This window comes from Phyllopteryx taeniolatus, chromosome 6 (assembly GCF_024500385.1).
Source record: "Phyllopteryx taeniolatus isolate TA_2022b chromosome 6, UOR_Ptae_1.2, whole genome shotgun sequence".
NCBI classification, from domain to species: domain Eukaryota; kingdom Metazoa; phylum Chordata; class Actinopteri; order Syngnathiformes; family Syngnathidae; genus Phyllopteryx; species Phyllopteryx taeniolatus.
In genome coordinates, this window is record NC_084507.1 from 19,544,647 (window position 1) to 19,566,555 (window position 21,909).

Genomic DNA, 21,909 nt, shown 5'->3' on the forward strand with positions numbered 1-21,909 from the left:
AAAAAGTATTCGCAAAAAAATCACAGAACTCTTGATCATGTAAACGCTCAGCACCCTCCCCCCGCCGTGTGATTCAAGCATCTGTCACCATTGCTAGGCAACACGGCGACCAATCGCAGCACGGCTGAGGTCAGCGGCGGCTGAGGGGTTGACGTCATCTCAATTTTTTCAACGTGACTCAGTATGATGAGACATTTGTTTCCTTTTACCGACACCTTCCTCATTCTCATTTTTTGTTCAGTTTTTCGGCGTCAGACACGTACTCAGCATTAGAAGATAGAATCTTTTGTTTGAACCTGTCATTTCATGCAAGCAAAGGAATTGGATCATGTTACTGACAGGTGTGTCATATATTGATTATTCAAAAAAATAACGCTGAATAACGCAGTTTTTCCTTTACAGACTGCTTTCATAATAGTTAAGAGGTGTAACCAACATGAAACCAGAGACCCATCTATTGGTGAAAAATTAAGAAAACTGGTGAGTTAAAGGAATTGGACTCACTATTTTACAGCAATTTCTCGTGTGTAATGCGCATTTTTTTGGGGGGGGGGGGCGCATTATACTCGAGCATATTATACACGAGAAATTACAGTAATACTTTGTGCAGGGGAGTGTATGAGTTAATAAATGATAAATTCTAAGAAATAAGTAGGAAGTCACGTGACGTTTGCAAGTCACGAGAGACTTCAATTTGTCTCACATCGAATAGATCAATGCTGCAAATGTTTTTTCTACCTAAGAGGAAAACCTAAGAGAAAGGCAACTTTGAAAATCTAATGCCAACGTAAATAGATTAGAATACATGACCTGACTAGAGAATACTCCGTATGCAGTACACAAGTATATACAGTAAATGAACAAGTCAAGACAAGTACACATTGCTCCATCTTGTCATCAGATCAGTTATTGGTTATCGTTTTTTTAAACTTGTTGATCGGCCCCAAAAATCCTGATCGTGTAAAGCCTACCCATAAACCACCACTACGTGACAGTATCACCTTCCTGTTCACTCTGGGTTATGAGACTTACAGCTGTGATGGAGGGTTTCTTGCCGTCTCCAGCAGGGGGGTGAGTCACATCAGCTCCGAGGAAGATAACAGGCTGCTGGAACACCGCTGACCTGAAAGAGCAAACGCAAGCTATATCATGTAACTTAAAGGGCGACATACGATGGAAAACGGACTGTTTAATGCCTTATACAACTAGTTAGGTCTCTGGAGTACCCACTCATCAAATTAAATAACCAAGTAAATCTTTGGTCAGCTACATAATTCTGAAAATGTGTGTCGTCTCCCTTGGTTATACAACCGTGGAGCTAATTTACATAATATTTGCCCTCACACACTGTTTCTCAGCACATGCCCCGCTAAGATGGTTGAAGATCCAGAATCACTTGCAAGCGACGGCTGGACTACACTGTCTGAAACACTTCCATGCAGAAGAACTACAGTATTATGCAGAAACACCTACATCTGACACAGGTGAGACACCCCTGCATCACATCAAAGCCAACTAGTAAGCAGAGTTGTGTTGTACACAGACTAGCATTAGCTTCTAATATGCGGCACAAACTTGGTTGCGTGGTGAAATTGTCTATTTGGGGGTTGGGAGGTATTTGTAGGAAATACTGCCACCACGAGTAAATAGGCTTTTATTGTCTTGATGGATGCTCACCACAACCCCACCCCCGCACACACACAGACATGCTCTCACAAGCAGAAGCCGCTGTAGTTACGGTGCTGCTCCCGGTCGTCATGGTAACAAAAGCCAGAACTGCCATTGGCCCAGCAGTATATGGGGGGGGGGGGGGGGGGTATACAGTACAGTCGCGCTCTTACATCAGACAGGCCCAGCCCCTAAAATGGACTAATTTCACCTAGACAAGAAATAGAGTCTGAATAGTATCCTATAATTCTTGCTGCTTGATGTATTTTGACGAAAGCATTTCACAGTCGTGTTTTTCAAGTACCTGGGGACTGTTTTAAATTGTGAGAAAATGCATACTGTATGTCTGGCTTCCATCCACAATCCAAAAACATCCATGTTAGGTTAACTGAAGATACTATATTGTTTATAAGTGTGAATGTGAGTCTGAATGGTTGTTTGTCTATATGTGCCCTGTGATGGACTGGCGCCCAGTCCAGTGTGTAAACTACCTGTCAGCTAAATTCAGCTAGAATAGACTTTATCCCTGACCCAAATGAGGACAAGCGCTATAGAAAATGGATGAATGGATGCATGATGTCTCCTCTAATATTACAATATAAAAAATATGTATATTACAATATAATGGGTTACCTTTGGTGAGGCACCAGGATGTTGTTGATGCCCCCCAGCTTGACATTGATCTTGAGGCAGAGGTTGGAAAGGGTCTGGGGGGACGTCTTCACCACATTCTTCACTTGGACACATTGCGTGGCCATGCCCAGCAGAGTGTCTCCAACGCGCTTCACCTCGGCTGAACATGGAGATGCAGCATCAGCTTGTATAGCTCACACCACATTACGATGACATCATCTTTTTACCGTAGACGGGGGTTTTGCCAGGCAGAATGACGATGATGAGCTGCAGCCCCGAGTAGGTGTTCTTCAGATGTCTGAACATGGGCTCCACGCTGTCCGCTCCCTGGGCGTACTTGCAGAAGCACGGCTGTCCCTGGATGGGCATGCCGGCGTCCTTGGAGATCTTCCGTAGCTGGTCTGTGAAGTTCCTAAGAAGATAGAATAATAATTGATTCCATAGTTTCTTCCCTCTCCTCTGTTATGGCTCTGATACTAGGGTTGCGCGGTGTGTGTGCTATATGCGGGGGACGGTATAAATTTTTCCTACGGTAGGGATATGGACTCCGGCCTGACTGAGGAGTTTTTGATGCCGATTCCTATCCTTGGCAGATAAAATTCCGATAGCTGATTAATTTAAAAACTATATAATGAATAAAATAACTTTTTGTGTCCCTTAACACTTACAACAATAACGATATGAATGAAAGGCAGAACATTTGACTGTGTTACACTACTTTGTCCTTTTGTGTTTAACTTTACAACAGAGAGGAATTTTCAAGTACAAACAAAAACTTCTGCAGTATATAATCAACATAGTGAGTGAAGTTACTGGCAAAACATTATGCATGAAGCTCTTTAACATTAAAATCACATTTTTTTCTAATCCATTATTTTCTTTGCCATCAAGTGAAGACTAATAAAAACCAAAGACACCTTTCTTAGATGTCAAAACGTCATCAGGTTGCATTTTAAATATATGATGTACAGAGAGAGCATTAAACTGAAACGGGAGCCAATCTTTTTCTTAATTTGTTTTTCAAAAGTTTCGCGGAAACAATGTTTGCCGTCAAAAAATGTGTGTCCACAGTCACGCAAACGCTGAAACTTATCCAAAAACGCTCTCCTGTTGTAAGCGGTAGATTTAAGAACGTGCTGCATAGTGTTCTCTATGCCTGTTGGTGACAGTGAGAAGCTGTAAATATTTTGCTGTAAAAGCAATATCATGCTCAGGAGTTTCTGCAGCACGAACGTAGCCCAGTAATCCCGCAATGTTGCTGTAAATCATGCCCGTCCGTGTTCGCGCCAGCGATAACTAGGACTCTGTAAAGATGCTCATTAGATTGAATGGAGTCAGAGCTTTATCTAATGGACAAATGGGGCAAGGACATCCAACAGTGAACAGCATTTACTGTTTCTGGAAAACTGTATATCAGCGTTGCAGAGGCCAGGCAGTCAAGCCCTAATTTGTACTCTACCGACTAATCACGATAACGCTTGTTTATGATTTATTGTATCAGCCTCAGTGTGAAAAAGGCTTCAAACATGTCACTCCTAAGAGTGGGAGGAGCAGCTGCCACACAGCACCTGCGCCTACGATGCGCCTACGTGACAATCACTAATTCTCCCTGCTTTCCCAGCTGCTCGGGAACTATTGGGGCAATACTAGGCAGCTACATAGCTGGCGTCGCTTAAACACCATCTTTCCACGGTCCGGATCCTCTCTTCCATGTTATTAATCCTTGCCTCATAGGCAGCGAATAAACTACACTTCTGACACGTATCGTTATCACTAAAGGGGGAAGAGGAGTAACTAAACGTGACAAACTAAGCAAGAAGATAGAACAGGAGAAGACGGAGAAGCCCTGCTAACTGCTAACATGAAAAGTAGCAAAACCACCAGAATAAGTGTGTAGGTGGTACAGTAGACTTTTAACAGAAGTCTGTCTGAGACAGCAGAGAGTAACCAACTATGAACAACAAGTTAGCAGGTAAATTAATAAGTGTCTCGAGAGAAAATATTTCAACAGCTACAGAGTTAGCACAAATGTCCAAAAACCGTAAATTAAATATTTAATAATATCAGCAATGCTATTTGGGTTCGTTTGCACTATTTTAGTGTGCTGATTGTTTTTGTTTTGTTTTGAGATCCGCAAAATAAATGTTCTCAAAATTACATTATATGTTTGTTTTGTATTTTGTGTGTTTGTGTGTTTTTTAATCCATTTATCTTTGCTGAGGGACTACATAATCCATTAGGAAATACTTGCATTATCTTTACACTTCAGTTTATATTGCATTTTATACTGTAACAGTGAAGGGATTCGATTTTTACCATGATATAAAGTTTGGCCATATCTGCCAAACCTCTCTGATACTCCCTCCAAAGTTGGAAAATTGCCAGGTCAACTTCGCATTACCAGTGTGGGAGAAGTCTGGTGCTAAACTTTCCACCCTATACACACAGCCAGGGTCCCACCTCTGTTACGGCTCGGATACTACCTCCAAAGGCAGAACATTACTAGATCAACTTCCTCCCATTCCGTGTTGTTACAGATTATGCAGAGCATCCTGGCTAGATTGGGCAGCGTAAAAGGGGCTTAGGCTAACATTCACACTTACTTAAGCACCTCCTCTCTGCATTGCTTCTGCGGGGCAAAACAGGCGATGGCCCACACTTTGATCTCGATGCCGTTGTAGAACTGCTTTCCCCTCATGTCCCACACACCCTGGTTGGGGGTGGCAATAGCTCGGTTCTGTGACGTAACACACCCCAAAACATGTTCACTATACAGTTTTCAGGGACAAAGTGATGCACCAGTTTGTTGTGGTTAAAATATTTACCCGTCCACCGTACTGCAAGATCGGGGCTGGGAGCACTCTGCCCGTCACCTCAGCCATGTCGTCTTTCACCTTGATGCCAAACTCCTGAATGTACGGGTCGAGGTTGAAGTTGGCGTTCTTCATCTGTTACGAGAAAATCAAAACTAATCAGTACTCCCGAACATTAGGAACATATTTTTGCCCCCGACACAAAATTGGGTGGACATGTCTATCATAACAGGATGCACGAATAAGTCTCAAGGACCCATGTCCGGAAATTAACAAGACATTGGCCATTTTGGGGCAAATTCCAGGGCTCGTACTTTAACACACTGCAATTAGCAAATTTGTCCAAATGAGCTCAATTAGGAGCCCCAGACAGAGGGGAAACGCTAAATTGCTCATCTTTTTTTCCTATGCCGTCTAATTTGGCATCAAAGTTTCATGATCATTTCGAGGAATAGCCGAGTGTACATGGAGACTTTTTCGTCATTCCAATTGAAATTATTCCGACTGAAGATATACGTGTGCACGACATTTAATCAGAACAGCCATGTAACACGCGCACACGGTTTACATGACAAAAATTTACTTCTGCTCGGTTTGGCAAAAGCAATATTCCACCCCTGTGAAACCGAATGAAATTCCATTTGGATTTGTCCTGTTTATTCCGATTCAAGTGTTTATGTGGAGCATTTTCATTAGGTGTGGGCTTCTAAACTGTTTATAATTGGAATAGAAGGCTCCATGTAAACCCCCCTAGTGTCAGAATGTTAAAGAAAAATTTAGCACCTGACAATAGGTTTCACCGATGGACATGAAATTGGGTGGACATGTCTATCATAAGTTCATAACAGGACCAGGAGCGTAGCGCCATATTATTGGCCCCCATACAGAAACTTCCTGGAGGCCCCCCCTCAGACAGCCAGGGGCCCCCCAAATTGTCAGGGCCCCTTGACAGTGTTTACCCCCTGTTCAACACCCCTGAACAGGACGCACAAAAAAGTCTCACAAAGACCCATACCCAGATTGAATAGAGAGTTGGCCATTTTGGGGTGAATTACAGAGTTTGTGTGTTGCCAGAGTCCTACTTGGGAAAGTTGACAATCCTTTCGAGGATTTGCCATGAAAAAAGTAGGGAGAAGGCCCATTCGCCGCTGCTTGCGGTTTTAATTATCATTCTTATCAACACTTTTGCAGGCCTCAACATGCCCGAAAACCAATTATTGGTTAACTTCTTTTTACAAGTTAGCTTCTCTAGTAAGCTGCAGATTGGTTATCCACCGTACACCTGTCAAGTTCAAAGAACGACTCTAAATTGGCTATAGGTGTGAATGTGTCTTTACGATGTTCCCCTGCACACTCTGGAATCCACCGCACGGGTTTATTTTTGGAACTGATGCTCCATTATTCACTGGGAAGCTCACCTATCCATTGATTTAGTGCTCAGGCCGAAGCCTTGTCTAAGAGGTAAGTATCGCTTTGGTCATTTTGTGGCATCTTGGTGCCAAGGAACTATGTTGACGTGAGGAGAGAAGCTTCATTTACGAGGTCATAGACATATCTAATAGAAAAGTAGTGCTTTGCCGCCATCTTGTGGCATCTTTAGGCAAATATAAACCTTCCTAGGGATTTTCGTTAGAAAATTTGATTCATGGATGGATGGATGGTGATTGAACTCACCAGCCTGCTGATCTCTTCCTGTCTGTCCGGCGCTGAACGAGCAGTGGCTTTGATCATGGTGGATGTCTGATTATCTGTCAACTTCTTGATACATCTTTGGCCCGCCACGATGTTACACACCTGCCACATTTTGGGCCGAGAAGTTTTAAAATCCACACGAGGGACACATCATTGTCATGTAATACGCTTCCTCACCTCTAGGGGCAGATATGTGTGCTTCTGCTCCTGCCCCACCTGCAGGCAGGGCAGGTGGGGGTATTTTAGCTGCAGGTTGTACTTCTGCTTGAAATACTGGGCAACGGTGCATTCTACTGTCTGCCCGCTTTCAAGCTGGAGGGGGAACCTGCAAGATATACAGTTCATGTATATATTAGGGCTGTCCCGATAACAGTTTTTTTCACCCGAGTCTGAATTATTGATTTTAAGTATCATGTCTATACATACATACATGTATTTAAATTATTATTATTTTTTTTTTAAAGCTACATTGTTTAATATAAAACGAAGAAGCTATGACTGTTCCATTTGGCAAGATCTTTGTCCCTTGGAATTATTTTATTTCTTTGTGACACCAATCTTTTCAGCCGATCTCGATCAGTTGAAAATGACGTGATCGACCCAAATTTTCGATCATGTGATGGGATCAGGAAATCCCTAGTATATATATATAATTTTCCATACATTTTCATGGCCATCAAAGGACTCAAATGAAGAGCTATATTGGTCCCTGATAGGAAAAAGGTTCTCCATCCCTGCTCTAATGGTATGGTATGTTTTTTTAAGGCCACTTTAATCAAATTTACAACCTCCCATTTATTAAATATCATAAGGTGTGGGCGACATCCGCAATATATTATATCATATTTATAATTTTTTTTAAGAAAAGTAAATGCAAGTAAAACACAGAAAATCTGCTGGTGGTTTTGCTCATTTCAAATCCTGTTATGCTAAAGTTCAGTTAGAATTAAAATACAACAATGCTACTATTTGCCATGTCGGTGGATTATTTATTTATTTATTTATTTTTTAACTCATTCACTGCCAGTCCTCCATGTTAACATGGATATTTCAATTTAACAGCCGTCAATGTCAGTGATTAAAGATCTTTAATCCTCATGTCATGTTGCGTTTGTTTCCTACCAGTAATGTAAAACAATTATCAATTTCTCATATTTTACTATACAAGTATAATCTTGAGTAAAATCAACATTTTTGTTCTGTAAACTACTGACAACATAATTCCTAAAGTCCAAGTGCAAACATTGTCAGTTAAAGCACTTATCAGCAAAAAAACGGTAAAAATACCTAAAAAGGTACAGTGCGTTTTGATCTTATTGTTTACTTTATATAATAAAGAAGAAAGGAACAAAGCTGGCACCAGTTTTTTTTAACACGTCATTCTGACACACAACACAACAGGTGGGTTAAATAAAGGCAACATTTTGATACAGCTCTTTTATTGGATCTCATTGTGATTATGCAGGTGTAACTCATTTGTTAGTGTAAACTCCTATTTGTGTTAGATGACAAACAAAAATATGAGCTTACAATATCCTCATGTGGACAGTGTCTCTTTAAATTGCTTTAGCATGGTTGCAGTGAGGCATGCCACACATCTGCATCGTCATCATGGCACTTACGTCTGATGGCTGGCAGGACGTCGGGTGACATTGCATACACGGTACTTCCTCTTCATTTGCCCACAGTGTGTCACCTCCACTTTGAGACCTGGAGAAGTAGGGTACACGAGACCTGACACTACTAAATTTTTACAAATTATTTCCATCAGTTGGAGTTAAAAGTCCCCCACCTTTGATCTCCTTAGTGAAACGGACCCGTTGCGAGTCGGTGAGCGTTTTGGGCTGCTCATCTATATTGCGGATGTCCAGAACCTCACACATGAACTCGATGACAGGCTGGGCTTTGTAGAAGGCGGTGGCAGACACTGGAGGGAGCCAAAGAACCGTGAGGAATCCAGACCACTGCTATTTTTCTTTTTAAATGGGCTTTTTTCCATGTCAGGAGCCTTGGGACTTACCATCGATGTTGAGCATCATCTTCCACATGGCGGGTCTCACCGACTGGTGGAAGCCGAACCACACCTCCCGGCCGCCCCCCAGAGGGTGGTAGTAGCCCTCGGGCGGAGAGAAGAACGAGCGACCCACTGGAGTGTACCTAATTGGAGAAGTTGACAAAAAAGATGACGTGTGTGAGTGAAAATGACTCGGCATGACTTCATGTCTTATAACATGGAATGATTTGTCACCATTCAAAAATCCTATTGGAAGCTCTAAAGTCCAACATCTTGTGTGATGATAACAATACACTCCGTTCCAAATTATTATGCAAATTATATTTTTCTGTGATTTTTCTGTGATTGATACAAATGACAGTTGGGATCATTTTCAAGTCATCAACTGTTTGAATAGAATTCAAATGCTTTAGAACAAACTAACCCAATGATAATGATGAGTTGTTTTTTGTTTTTGTTTTTTAAATAAAAAAGTTCATATGCGCTGTTCCGAATTATTACACATAACAAAGACATTGACCGGTTTTAAAGAACTGACAATTGTCATTTACTGAAGTTACACTGTGACATAGGAACCCTTATTTGATCGTAGATTCAGATTCTTACAACCATTAAACTTGTGTTTTCTGCTTGAATTTCTTGGAGGTGCATTGTAATGCCTGAAGATTGTTATTGAAAGCACAGTTCTTCTTTAGGTACCATGGAAGAAAGTGGTCAGTCAGAAACTCCATATATTTTTCAGGTCATTTTCACACCTTCAGGGACCCTAAAGGGGTCGTGGCTGTGGGACCCTAAAGGGGTCGTGGCTGTGTATTTTTTAATACACAGCCATTTCTTTTATCTGTTAACAATGTAAAGATTTTACGAAAAACATTGGCTGGGCTGTACAGTTTTACGAATTTCTAGTCCCATTATTTCATATGGGGGGAAAAACTGCCAACTTTTGAGGTTCCACAATAAGGTGCGATGTCAAAAATGGTAAATGGACTGCACTTATGCTTTATCTACACCATCACAGTGCAAAGCGCTTTACAAAGCCTCACATTCACCCACTCACATACACATTCATACACTAATGGGCGACTGCTGCCATGGAAAGTGCTGCCAGGCCCACTGGGAACAAATTAGGGTTCAATGTCTTGCCCAAGGACACTTCGACATGCGGACAGTCGTAGCCGGGATTCGAACCAGGTATCCTTCGGTCACTGCACGACCTGCTCTTCCTACTGAGCCGCAGCCACCCAAAGGCGTACCTCATAGAGGCCAAGTGCCGCATGGCTACATCCAGGGCTTGCACCGAGTCGAGGGGCACCTGCAGCCGCCCGCTGACCAGCGTTTCCTGCAGCAGGCGCCACGAAACCTTGGCCAGCCAACGGATGGACACTTTGAAGATTCGGTCCTTGCCCTCGCCTGGAATGGTGACCTCGAAATCCACCTGGAATGACAACAGAGAGGTGTACAAAATGTCAAAATATGTTAATAATAAGGTTGTATCACCCTTTTAAGGATTAGTGGAAGTCTTAATAACACTGAAAAGTGATCCTTTCCTCATACATACATTATAGACCTTCATAATATTTGTAAATAGGCAGACGACAACTGACCGGCGTACATCTGCAATGGAAAAACTTGTTCTTATTGGGAAACAAACTTTTGAGGCTCTGAATATACTGTACTATATATATTTTTTTAATTGAACCACAAACAACATGGTGCGATTGTCAAGGATGAAGCCGATTCCCCCGGTCTCTGTGGCTATATTCTATACAAAGAGCGGGAACGGTAGAGAATAAGAGGAGAGTGTGTGTATATTTGAGAAGCTATTAGCTCCACTCATTGAATGTACTCGTGCATTTCGGCAACAAGAGACTCCAAAATTGTTTTTTTAGCCACAGGTACATATTTAAATTGTAATAAAAAAGATGTTTATATTGCGGGAAAGAGAAGGGAATTTACAGTGGAAAAACTAGATCACAATGCCGGAGACCGCAGTGGGAAAACATACACATAAATGGTTTCGATCAGTATTAAATCCCTAATTCGGAGAGCAGCAGCGACCTGGACCTCCAGCCTCCGTTGTGCAGGCTACAGCAGATATTTTCGCTTAGCTTGTGTATCCTGTGAGCGCCTACACTTTGGAGAAGTTAAAAAATGACAAGTTGCTGGGCTCTAATGTACAGTTAGTTTACCAACGGGTGGATGCAGAACCTTAACATGCTGAAGCCGGCCGGCGAACAATGCCAACACATTTGGACAAAGAGCTCTACCAAGTAGCATGTGTATTTGCTTTTTAACTATCGATTTCAAAAGTCCAGCTAAGGTATATATATTTACGATCACGGATATTATTTATTAACCCAGCTAAAATTACTATTAAAATATGTAATCAACAATCACAACGATCCAGTGTGTAATGTTGAGCGCCTGTGTGAGTTTATCGCGGCACGACGAAAGGAGCGAAAAGAACAGGATACAAAAATTATTATATACCGCATTGTCGTGATATTGTCGAAGGTTAGATTTTTTCTCTTGGCTTACACCTGACAACCAAGCCAGCCGATGTCTCTTTGTGAGCTCTGAAACGAGGCTTCCCTCTTTGTTCCGTCAAGCGAGATACATGTAATAAAGTAGTACATTGTCGACGTTTTTCCCCTTTGCGATTATATGAGGAGGTGTCGCACTCCCTAACACAGCAATGTCACACCAGGTTTCAATTCAGCTGGCAAAATATGACATTAACATGGAGGGAACACAGCAACAGAGCACGTCTTGTGTTGTAAACAAGAGAGCGCTAGCATCCAACATGCCAGATACGCACACAATGACGACTCGTTTCCAGGCCCTATTGGTACAGCTTGGCGGCGGCCGAGTGAACACCGCTTTGTCATTTTTTTGTGATGATCATGTGATTCAACATGGCATTTTTAAGTGGCCGGTATTTCTGCAAATTTGCAACGTCATTTACCTGCGATACAAATTTTGACTCACAGCAAAACTGATTGCCAACGGTCGTCCACTCGTGAAAACTAGTAGCAATACGCCACACACTGCGCAACAGTTAAGTGGCGTTAGGTTGCGTGGCTTGACGTGAAGCAGGCCAAAAATGTTCGGTCGGGTTGTCTTTGAGTAATTTCTAAAAACATGATGCTTAGCCTGCTAGTAGACCACAGCGCGCTATCCATTTTAGCATCAAAACAGGCATTAAATAATTAATTAAAGTCAATTAATTAGCCAGTCCTTCAGTGATCATGTTAACTGAATTTTCACCACATCTATTTTTGAATTAACTTGCCTGTCGAAATGGAAAAGGGGATAAATGACTTCCTATGTATACTTCGCTGACGAGCATGACGACTTTGATTACATGATTGTTTGAAGCCGATCTTGCTAAAATTTGGTTTTATTTATGGCTGGTGTCTTCGGACAAAAGTTAAATGCATCTATATTATTTATCTTTGAAAATATATGATATCTGTAAACAAAGCCTAAACATCGAATATGGTCATCTTTGGTGGCTCTGTGGTGACTTGTGTTAAAAAGACACTTAAAAAGACGTTTAAAGGTCCTACGGTTGCTTTGTCACGGCCCCTTCACCATTCACCCGAACAGGGAGGAAGTGCTTAGACCCGTTTTGCCGAATGTGGAAATGGGTTGCGCTTATACCGGATTGTTCACGGACGATTATTTGCTCTAGGCCTGGTCCCTATCCCCCAGTCCTTTCTATTCCCATTTCAAATACAATAAATGCAATATTTGGGTGTTCTAGTTATATGTTATGGCAGCTCAGTCAACTTTTTTCAACTACCTTCTCACTACCAATGGGCAGTGCCAGCACCGTGTAGATGTTCTTCTTGCCGTCGTACACAGGCTTGCGATCGCCGAAGAGCTGTGGCTTGAAGTGCTGCACCATGTACTCCACCACCTCCCTGCGGGGAGGTCACAAAACGAAACAAATGCAGCATTAACACGCGCCACCCATGACGCTCCATCAGTTAAAGCCATCCCCTTGATTGCAGCGCTCTTATTGCCAACCAGTGTGCTGTGGCACAATAGTGTGCCGTGAGCGGTTTTCAGGTGTGCCATGGGAAATTATGAAATTTTACATAATTCCTCAAAAAAAGTTTTTAATTACAAGAAATAATGTATCTTTGTTCATCTGTTTATGCCAGTGAGGCATAGTAACAGACAGAACAAATAAATGCTATTATATTAGATGGCAGGAAGTACATACAATAATTAATGTATCCACTTTTTGTGACATTTTTGTTTGTTGGTGTGCCGTGAGATTTTTCAATTGTAAAATATGTGCCTTGGCTCCATAAAGGTTGGAAATCACTGCTCTATTGTGACCAGAGATGACGGAATTATCAATTGTGCGTGACGCAGCTGTCATGGGAGGAGGTGGGGGTGAGGCAAGGACAAAAAGAAGGAATGAGCCTAGGACGGTGAGGAGGGCGTGAGGCCCACTTCTCAATACGAGAAAGGGAGGAAGGGTGGAGGTCAAAGGGTGTGATCTTTGGATACCTTCTGGGTAGCCTTTGTCTCAAAATCCTCAAGTCAAGAGGGAGTGAAGCTCAAAGGCTCTCTCCAGACTTCAGTGGAAGGACACAAGGGTTTGTGGGGGGGTGGGGTGCGGGGGGTTGGACACTGGTTTTGCATTGTCTTGAGTTGAGAGTTTTGAAGAAATTAACGGAGAAACAGAAAACCATCTTAATAATTCCTCCATTCCATCTTAAATAACGAGTTAAGGAACAGCTGCATCCTGTCCATCTTGAATAAATACCTTGTTATGGAATAGCCACATCTAGTCCACCTTAATTAGCATGTTAAGGAACAGAAACATTCATTCCACCTTAAGTAACTCATTTAGGAACAGCCACATCCAGTCCACCTTAATTAATTATCTTGTTTAGAAACCGCCCCATCTCCGGTTCACCTTAATTAGCTTGGTCAGGAATTGTTTTTAACGTTGCTATTAATCTTTTGTTTTAATATGCCCTATGTTAACTTGCTTTTACATTCTATTTTTATATAATGTACAGCACTTTGTGTGCACCTGTGGTTGTTTTAAAGTGCTCTATAAATAAAGGTGAGTTGAGTTGAGATGAGGAACACCCACATCCTAATGATCTCCTTAAGAAACATATCTTTGTCTAGCTCCTTAAAGAAAGCCAGGTCCACTTTAATTAGCTTGTTAGGAACAGCAGCACGGGGTCCACCTTAATTCTCGTTGTATTTATTTTTATTAAATTAACTCATCAAACTCATCCTTAAGCGCATTAAGAAACAGCCACATCCTGGTCTACTTTCAATCAATCACTGCCATGGATGTTTATATTTATCACCTGGAATCCAAACATTTACTGCTACTAACGTACAGGTACATCTCAATAAATTATAGTGTCTAAAGCTTAAATTTAGTTAGGAAGTTCAATTCAAAAAGTGAAACTCATACAGATGCACTACACACACTCAGTGACATATTTCATGATGTATAATTTTGATGATTATAGCCTACATCAAACAAAAACCGACGACCTATATTTAATTGAATACCCTACAAAGACAAGATATTTAATGTTCAAACTGATAAACTTTATTGTTTTTAGCAAATAATCATTAACTTGGAATTTTATGGCTGCAACACGTTCCAAAAAAGCTGGGACATGTTTACCAATGTGTTACCACAGGTTGGCATTGCAAATACCTTACCTGGATAAGGTTCAATAAATAAAAAATACATGACTTCATGGACAGCTTGGAGTCCATTTTTAAATACAGCAGTGTGAAGTATTTGTTATCTGTAAATGTGTTTGCATGAAAAAAACAGACTGTACATGGCAAATATTTATTTTTTTATTTATTATTGAACGGAAGGTGGCCGTAAGGTAGACGTGCCTGTCGTGGCGGCAATCCCCGAACCCGTTGATGGACACCAGTGGTGAGGGATGCCGTCAAGCTGAAGAAGGAGTCCTATCGTGCCTTTTTGGCTTGTGGGACTCCTGACTCAGGAGTCTTGAGGCAGCTGAAGGGTACCGGCTGGCCAAGCAGAATGCAGCTTTGTTGGTCGCTAAGGCAAAAACTCGGACATGGGAGGAGTTCAGTGAGGCCATGGAGAACAACTTCTGGACAGCTTCCAGGAAATTCTGGTCCACCATCCGGTGTCTCAGGAGGGGGAAGCAGTGCAACCTCAACACTGTGTATAGTGGGGACGGGGCGCTGCTGACCTCGACTCGGGACGTTGTGAGTCGGAGGGGAGAATACTTCGAAGACCTCCTCAATTCCACAGACACGCCTTCCAATGAGGAAGCAGAGTCTGGGTTCTCTGAGGCGGGCTCTCCTATCTCTGGGGTTGAGGTAACAGAGGTGGTTAAAAAGCTCCTTGCTGGCAAGGCCCCAGGGGTGGATGAGATTCGAGTTCCTAAAGGTTCAGGATGTTGTGGGGCTGTCCTGGTTGACACGCCTCTGCAACATCATGTGGACATCGGGGACAGTGCCTCTGGATTGGCAGACTGGGGTGGTGGCCCCCCTTTTAAAAAGGGGTACCAGAAGGTGTGTTCCAACTACAAGGGGATCACATTCCTCAGTCTCCCTGGTAAGATCTATGCAGGGGTGCTGGAGAGGAGGGTCCGTCGGGAAATCGAATCTCAGAGTCAGGAGGAGCAGTGTGGTTTTCGTCCTGGCTGTGGAACAGTGGGCCGGCTCTACACCCTCGGCAGGGTCCTCAAGGGTGCATGGCAGTTGTGTTTTGTAGACTTGGAGAAGGAGTTCGACCGTGTCCCTCGGAGAGAGTCCTGTGCGGGGTGCTTTGGGAGTATGGGGTGCCGAACCCCCTGATACGGGCTGTTCGGTCCCTGCACGACCAGTCTCAGAGTTTGGTCCGCATTGTTGACAGTAAGTCGGACTCGTTTCCGGTGAGGGTTGGCCAAGGCTGCCCTTTGTCACCAATTCTGTTCAGAACTTTTATGGACAGAATTTCTAGGCGCAGAGGGGGTCCGGTTTTGTGGCCTCAGTATTGCATCTTTGCTTTTTGCAGATGATGTGGTTCTGTTGGCTTCATAAAGCCGTGATCACCAACTAAGAGTAAGAGTCGCAATAGAGGATGTCTGCTCCAGAGGTGGGTAGAGTAGCTAAATATTGTGCTCAAGTAAGTTACTTGACAATAATGTGACACAAGTAAAAGTAGTCCTCCAAAAAATTGAGTAAGAGTAAAAAGTACAGTGAAATAATTACTGAAGTACTGAGTAAATAGTAACTGTTTTTAACCACAACATGAACATCAATACAAATAAATAAATAAATAAAATGTGAATGTGCAAATTCTGATGTTGCTGTGTGTGCATGTGTGTGTGTGCGCGCAGTCAAAACTACAACAAAACATCTGCAATTTACTGCACAGTATTTCTCAAGTTATAAGTGAGCTGCAATATCCACGTTTGGGCAGACAGTGCCAGACAAATACTACAATACATGCAATCTGTTGTTTTTGTTCGTCTAAATGTAGAGAGTAGTGTGGCGTTGCCTTCATGGTAACGAGTCGTTATTAACGACGACCTTCCCAAAGTGGCCGCCACGTAGGCAAGACGATGAGGTTTATTTAGTGTTAATACCTATGGCCGGGAAGCCCAATAGAAGACGTTGTGTGAGGTCATGTGACTTTCTTGTATCGTTTGATTGATGAACTAGACTTAAACGTCACTAGCGCTTAAATTGGATCGGCGCAAACCGCGCCCAATGCAAAAGTCATAGTCTCAAACGCCATGTAAAAAGCCACTGACATTCATCCATGCAATGAGTCAACGTCCCTCACAACCCATTTCATAGTTGTAGTGTACTGTATATCTGTAAATAAATGAATATTTAGCCATTAAAAGTCCTTTGTCACTCATTTTGTTGTTTTACAGTTTGAGGTGTCGTAAAATAATATTAGCGTCATTTCTTTTAACAAAAAGCTTGTTCTCTCCACTTTTCGGTCGGAAACCAGTATTTTCGTTGAAACCAATCCATGTTCTACTGCTGATTACTGAACGTAAAAGCTATTTATAAAAAAAAATTTAAAAAAAACAAAAAACAAAAAAAAAAATTTCTTTTGGTGGGTTTGGTTCTTATATTGTCATTTTGAACACAATGTTCTGTGTGTGGTGGCACGGTGTACGACTGGTTAGAGTGTCAGCCTCACAGTTCTGAGGACCGGGGTTCAATCCCCGGCCCCGCCTGTGTGGAGTTTGCATGTTCTCCCCGTGCCTGCGTGGGTTTTCTCCGGGCACTCCGGTTTCCTCCCACATCCCAAAAACATGCATTAATTGGAGACTCTAAATTGCCCGTAGGTGTGAATGTGAGTGCGCATGGTTGTTTGTTTGTATGTGCCCTGCGATTGGCTGGCAACCAGTTCAGGGTGTACTCCGCCTCCTGCCCGATGACAGCTGGGATAGGCTCTAGCACGCCCGCGACCCTAGTGAGGAGAAGCGGCTCAGAAAATGGATGGATGTTCTGTGTGTCCCAAAACGATCAGTCAAAAATGCTCTAAAATGACTCAATATGGGGAACTCTGCTTTGAAAACGACTGGCAGTGAATGAGTTACTTAAGTGTGTTAAACAGACACATCCTTATCCACCTTAAAGGGGTTTTTACACTTTTTTTTTTTTTGCTTTAAAGAAACCACACGCCCGAGAAAGAACAAGCAATCAGAGACAGAAAGCATGAGGCGAGATGTCAATCATTCGCCAATCTCAGACATGCTCGTTGTCACAGGCACACCCCTGCAGCCTCGCTCTGACATGGTAGTTTGGGCTTCAGTAGCTTTGCTGACTATTTTGGAATATCCACCTCTGGAGAAATGTCCATCCCTTATTTGCAACTAAATTAGCTTGTGAAGAAAAACATACATCGTATCCACACAAATTACGACGTTCAGAAACAGCGGTCTATCACTTATTATCTCATTAAGGAAAAACCACATCCTATCCACATTAACTACCTTGTTAAGCACAGTCACATCTAGTCCACCTTAATTAGTCAGATTAGGAACAACTCCATCCGGTCAGGATGGGCTGAGAAGTACAGTAAAGTCCTGGCTTGAAACCCTGACTCAGCATTATTTAACGCCGTGGGAAAATGTCAGAATTGTCGCGGCTCCGACAGGAAGGAAACGTGTCGTGTCAACATGCTTTTTCCCTCTAAAGCAGACAAATAAGATGGCTGAAAAGGAAAACGATTCTCAGGAGACGTAATGACAAAGAGTCAGCAGATGATTCCCACTTTGGGCTTTCATGTTTGTTTTCTTCCATTCGAGTCAGATGTGACAAATCACAAATGAGACACCTCCCTTCCTTCTTAAATTGGCAAGCATGATGTTTGAGGAAAAAAAATACAAGATTGGTGTCATCTGCGTTTATTTCATTTGTCATCAATTTTAGTCCTGAAAAAGAAAACAAATGGCTTCACAAACACAACAAATCATCTGCCAAGTAAACATTGACTATTTATATGGTATATGGCAGTATGGTCGTTTTCCATTTTTTGGGTCACATGCATCAAAACAAAAAAAACGAAAATCAGGTTGTTTCCCGTTTTCGTTTTCTAACCCTAACTCTACATCAGAAAGAACAACGAATGGCCGCAAAGTACACAGACCATGCTAACCCTAACTTGACAAAGTAACAGTGGCATGAAACCCTAATTGGAAACCTTAACCCTTGCTTGAAACCCTAGCTCACGCTTGAAACCCTAATTTGGACTTGAAACCCTAATTTAAAACCTCAACGCTGGCATGAAACCCTATTTTGAAATCCTAGCGCTGACTTGAAACCCTAACACTAGCCTTAAACCCTAACAGAGACTTCAAATCCTAATGCCATCTTTAAACCCGAATTTGAAACCTCAACCCTGGCTTGAAACCCTAACCCATGTTTAAAAGCCTAATTTAAAGCTCTAACCCTTGTTTGAACCCTTAACTCAGACTTGAAACTGTAATTTAAAAGGTAACCTGTAAAACCTAATTTAAAACCTTATCACTGACTTGAAACCCCATGTTAAAACCCTAACCCTGGCCTCAAATGCTAACTTGAAATCTTAACGCTGGCCTAAACCTTATTTTGAAACTCTAACCAAGTCTTCAAACCCTAACACTAGCTTGAAACCTTAACTTGAAACCCTAATGCTGACATGAAACCATACCCTTCTTTAAAACTCTAACACTGGCTTGAAACCCTACTTTGAAACCCTAAGCCAGGCTTGAAACCCTATCACTAGCTTGAAACCCTAATTTTAATTCTTAACACCGATTTGAAACCCTACTGTGAAACCATAACCCTGGCTTGAAACTCTTACTTGAAACCCCAAACCAGACATAAAAGCCTAAGGCTGGCTTGAAACCATAATTTGAAATTGTACTGCTGACTTGAAACTTTATTTTGAAAGTATAACACTGACTTGAAACCTTAATTTGAAACCCTAACCGTGGCTTGAAACCCTAACTTCAAGGTGTAGTAACCCTGGCTTGCAGGCTTTATTTAAAACCTGGCTTAAAAATATTTGAAACCCTAACCCAACCCTTTAATGTCTATGTGTGAACAGTAGCATCTATATGAAGTGATTACACTACCTCTTCGGGTCAAGGTTGAACATTTTTGATGCATCACAGATGCATCACACATCTACTTTAATGGATGTGACAAGGGGTGCTATCAGACGTCATAGCACAGGTAACCACAGTCAGTTGCCGCCTACCTGTTGACTCGCCGCGGGCACTTGTCCGGCTTGATGTCGACCTCGTAATGGTAGACGTCCATCTTGGGGATCTCCACCTCGAAGTAGTTGGCCAGCAGCTTGATGGGCTTGCCCACTGTGCCCATTCCTGGCCGACGCGGGGCGTGGAACACCTGCTGCAGGGGTGGGGGGAACACCCCCATGGGCACTGAGGACAAACGGGTGGGAGAATATGGATGTAAAATTTTGTCCGTCTGCTACCACATTTATAAATTGTCATTGCAAATTGATGACTTGCTGTAAAACCCAAAATTCTAAAACCCATCACTGCAAAACTCAGCCCAGGAACCCAGTTTCACTTAAGCAACATGAAATTTAGTAGGCATGTCTATCATGAGTAGACTCGCAAAAAAGTCTAAAGAAGCCATGCCTGAAAAGACACTAGAATTCTGACATTTTGGTTTGAAGCCGGCACTAAAGGGCCAATTTGGTTGTTTCCAGGGGTCTAGGAGGAATTCAAAATTGTGGTATAGTATAATTTTTGCCGGCAAGATGCCGCTGTACTTTTTCGGTACCGGCACACCGTGCCACACGACTGAGCAAACAAACATTTTGTAGGCATTCCTACCATTAGTAGACTCTCCAAAAAAAAAAAAAAAAGTCTCAAAAAGCCATTCCTGAAAACACACAGAAGTCTGCCATTTAGGTTGTAAGTGGGGATCATTTGGTCATTTCAAAGAAAAACATCTTTCAGACTTTGTCGGGTTGCTACCAAATTTGAACAAATTATACAGTATTAGACGGACAGGTAATCTAAATAGAAAACGTTTTTAGTTTTCACTCTGTGCGCAAAAATGGCAGCGAAGTTAAATGGCCACGTAACATAAAACTTGACATTCTAATACCTCCACTCTGAAATTTTGCCCCCAAAGCCAGTTTCACATTGCAACATGACATTTAGAAGGCATGTCTATCATGAGTACACTAATTTTAAAAAAGTCTCAAGAATCCATGCCACAAATAGACACCAGCAGTTTGCCATTTCGGTCTTAGTAGACATTTTAGTGTCATTTTTGGCATTTCCAGTGGGTTTGAAATAGGAATTTTCCTCAGAGAGTTCGTCCACTTGCTACCAAATTTAATCTTATTATACTGTACGAGACAGGTGGGTGTGGCTAAACTGCAAAAAAAATATTTTTTCATCATTGCATGTGGGTGGAGCATGGCAGTGAAATTTGGTGACTCACCATAAAACACTAAACTTGAACAGAGCGAAAACCAGTGTCAATACATCTGGGATGCGAGGTTTAGCAGTGACTCCTGCTCGTGAGGGGCCCCCCTATGTCTTAACCCCTCCGGTCCCCAGAGAACTGACGCCCCTCTCCCCTCCCCCCACCAACAACAAAGACCCCAGCTGCCCCGTTCCTCCGTCTGAGCCACACATACACACAACACCGGGCGGCTTGACGGAGGAGAGTGCCCTCGCAAACACGGGAGAGACCCCCCCCCCCACCTCGGCATTCCCAGCCTCACCATGGAGACGCCACAGCAACACGGCATTGTCATGGATATAAGGAGACCTGTGTGTGTGCGTGAGGGGAGGTTGGGGGCGCCTGTTGGATGGGAGGAGGAGCCAAGACCTTGGCCTCTTGGGTCCTATGGGGAGCATGTTCCCACATCAGGCCAACCTGGAAAAGCCCTTCTTTAAATAGCTACAAGGGATTTCCTCAAGGTAAAACCGGACTACTCACATGACACATCAGGATGTGCGTGTGTGCTGAACCTAGCTAATCTAGAAGAATTTTTTTAAAAGATGAAGATCTAATATCTTCATCTTTTAAAATATCAAATGTAAATAAAATAAAAAATAAAACAAAATGTACAAAAAAATAAATTTTAAAAATCATAAATATCAATACATAATAAATAAAATATTTTATGTAAATTACACAAATAGACAACATGAAAAAATACTAAATTAGGGGGAAAACAATAGACCCAAATCCGAGAATATCAGAAAATAACACCAATGTATCAGGCAAAAATAATTAAATACTGGACACAAATATAAATAGAGAAAAATACACCAATAAGGAACAACAACAAAAAATAAATGAAATACAAATACTCAAAAAACATTTGAAAAAAGAAAATGTTGAAGGAAAAAGATTAATACACAAAAACTATTGAAGAGACCATATTAGAAGAAATAAAGTACAGGAAACTATTGGAAACAAATAGAATAAAATAATAGAACAAAAATAAATAAAAAATACAACTACTAGTAAAAATAACATTTTAAAAAATTTAATATTTGGAGAAAATGGCAAATACACAAAAAATATTGTGAAAAAGACAAGACAGAAATATTACAAGAAAAT

The 21,909-nt window shown here is 42.0% G+C and overlaps 1 protein-coding gene and 1 long non-coding RNA gene across 5 annotated transcripts in view; one reads left to right on the forward strand and one right to left on the reverse strand.

Annotated features, from left to right (window-relative positions):
• The window catches only part of LOC133479420 (protein argonaute-1), a 42,185-nt gene that overhangs the window by 13,212 nt on the left and 7,064 nt on the right, over window positions 1-21,909 (reverse strand). Inside the window, exons 2-14 of one of the 4 annotated variants that reach the window (XM_061776423.1) lie at window positions 19,550-19,736; window positions 12,626-12,746; window positions 10,074-10,255; window positions 8,827-8,963; window positions 8,599-8,733; window positions 8,429-8,516; window positions 6,984-7,131; window positions 6,789-6,908; window positions 5,127-5,249; window positions 4,905-5,038; window positions 2,529-2,713; window positions 2,302-2,461; window positions 1,033-1,123 (exon numbers count right to left, since the gene is read on the reverse strand). In XM_061776423.1, coding sequence (XP_061632407.1) covers window positions 1,033-1,123; window positions 2,302-2,461; window positions 2,529-2,713; window positions 4,905-5,038; window positions 5,127-5,249; window positions 6,789-6,908; window positions 6,984-7,131; window positions 8,429-8,516; window positions 8,599-8,733; window positions 8,827-8,963; window positions 10,074-10,255; window positions 12,626-12,746; window positions 19,550-19,736 — 1,811 coding nt within the window. Of the gene's footprint in view, window positions 1-1,032; window positions 1,124-2,301; window positions 2,462-2,528; window positions 2,714-4,904; window positions 5,039-5,126; window positions 5,250-6,788; window positions 6,909-6,983; window positions 7,132-8,428; window positions 8,550-8,598; window positions 8,734-8,826; window positions 8,964-10,073; window positions 10,256-12,625; window positions 12,747-19,549; window positions 19,737-21,909 lie in introns of all 4 variants that reach the window. The other 3 variants (XM_061776422.1, XM_061776421.1, XM_061776420.1) reach the window with 3 other exon arrangements.
• LOC133479421 (uncharacterized) lies at window positions 122-8,948 on the forward strand. The gene is made up of 4 exons (XR_009788939.1): window positions 122-341; window positions 403-480; window positions 1,359-1,484; window positions 8,811-8,948. It is a non-coding gene; the product is annotated as an uncharacterized LOC133479421 (long non-coding RNA).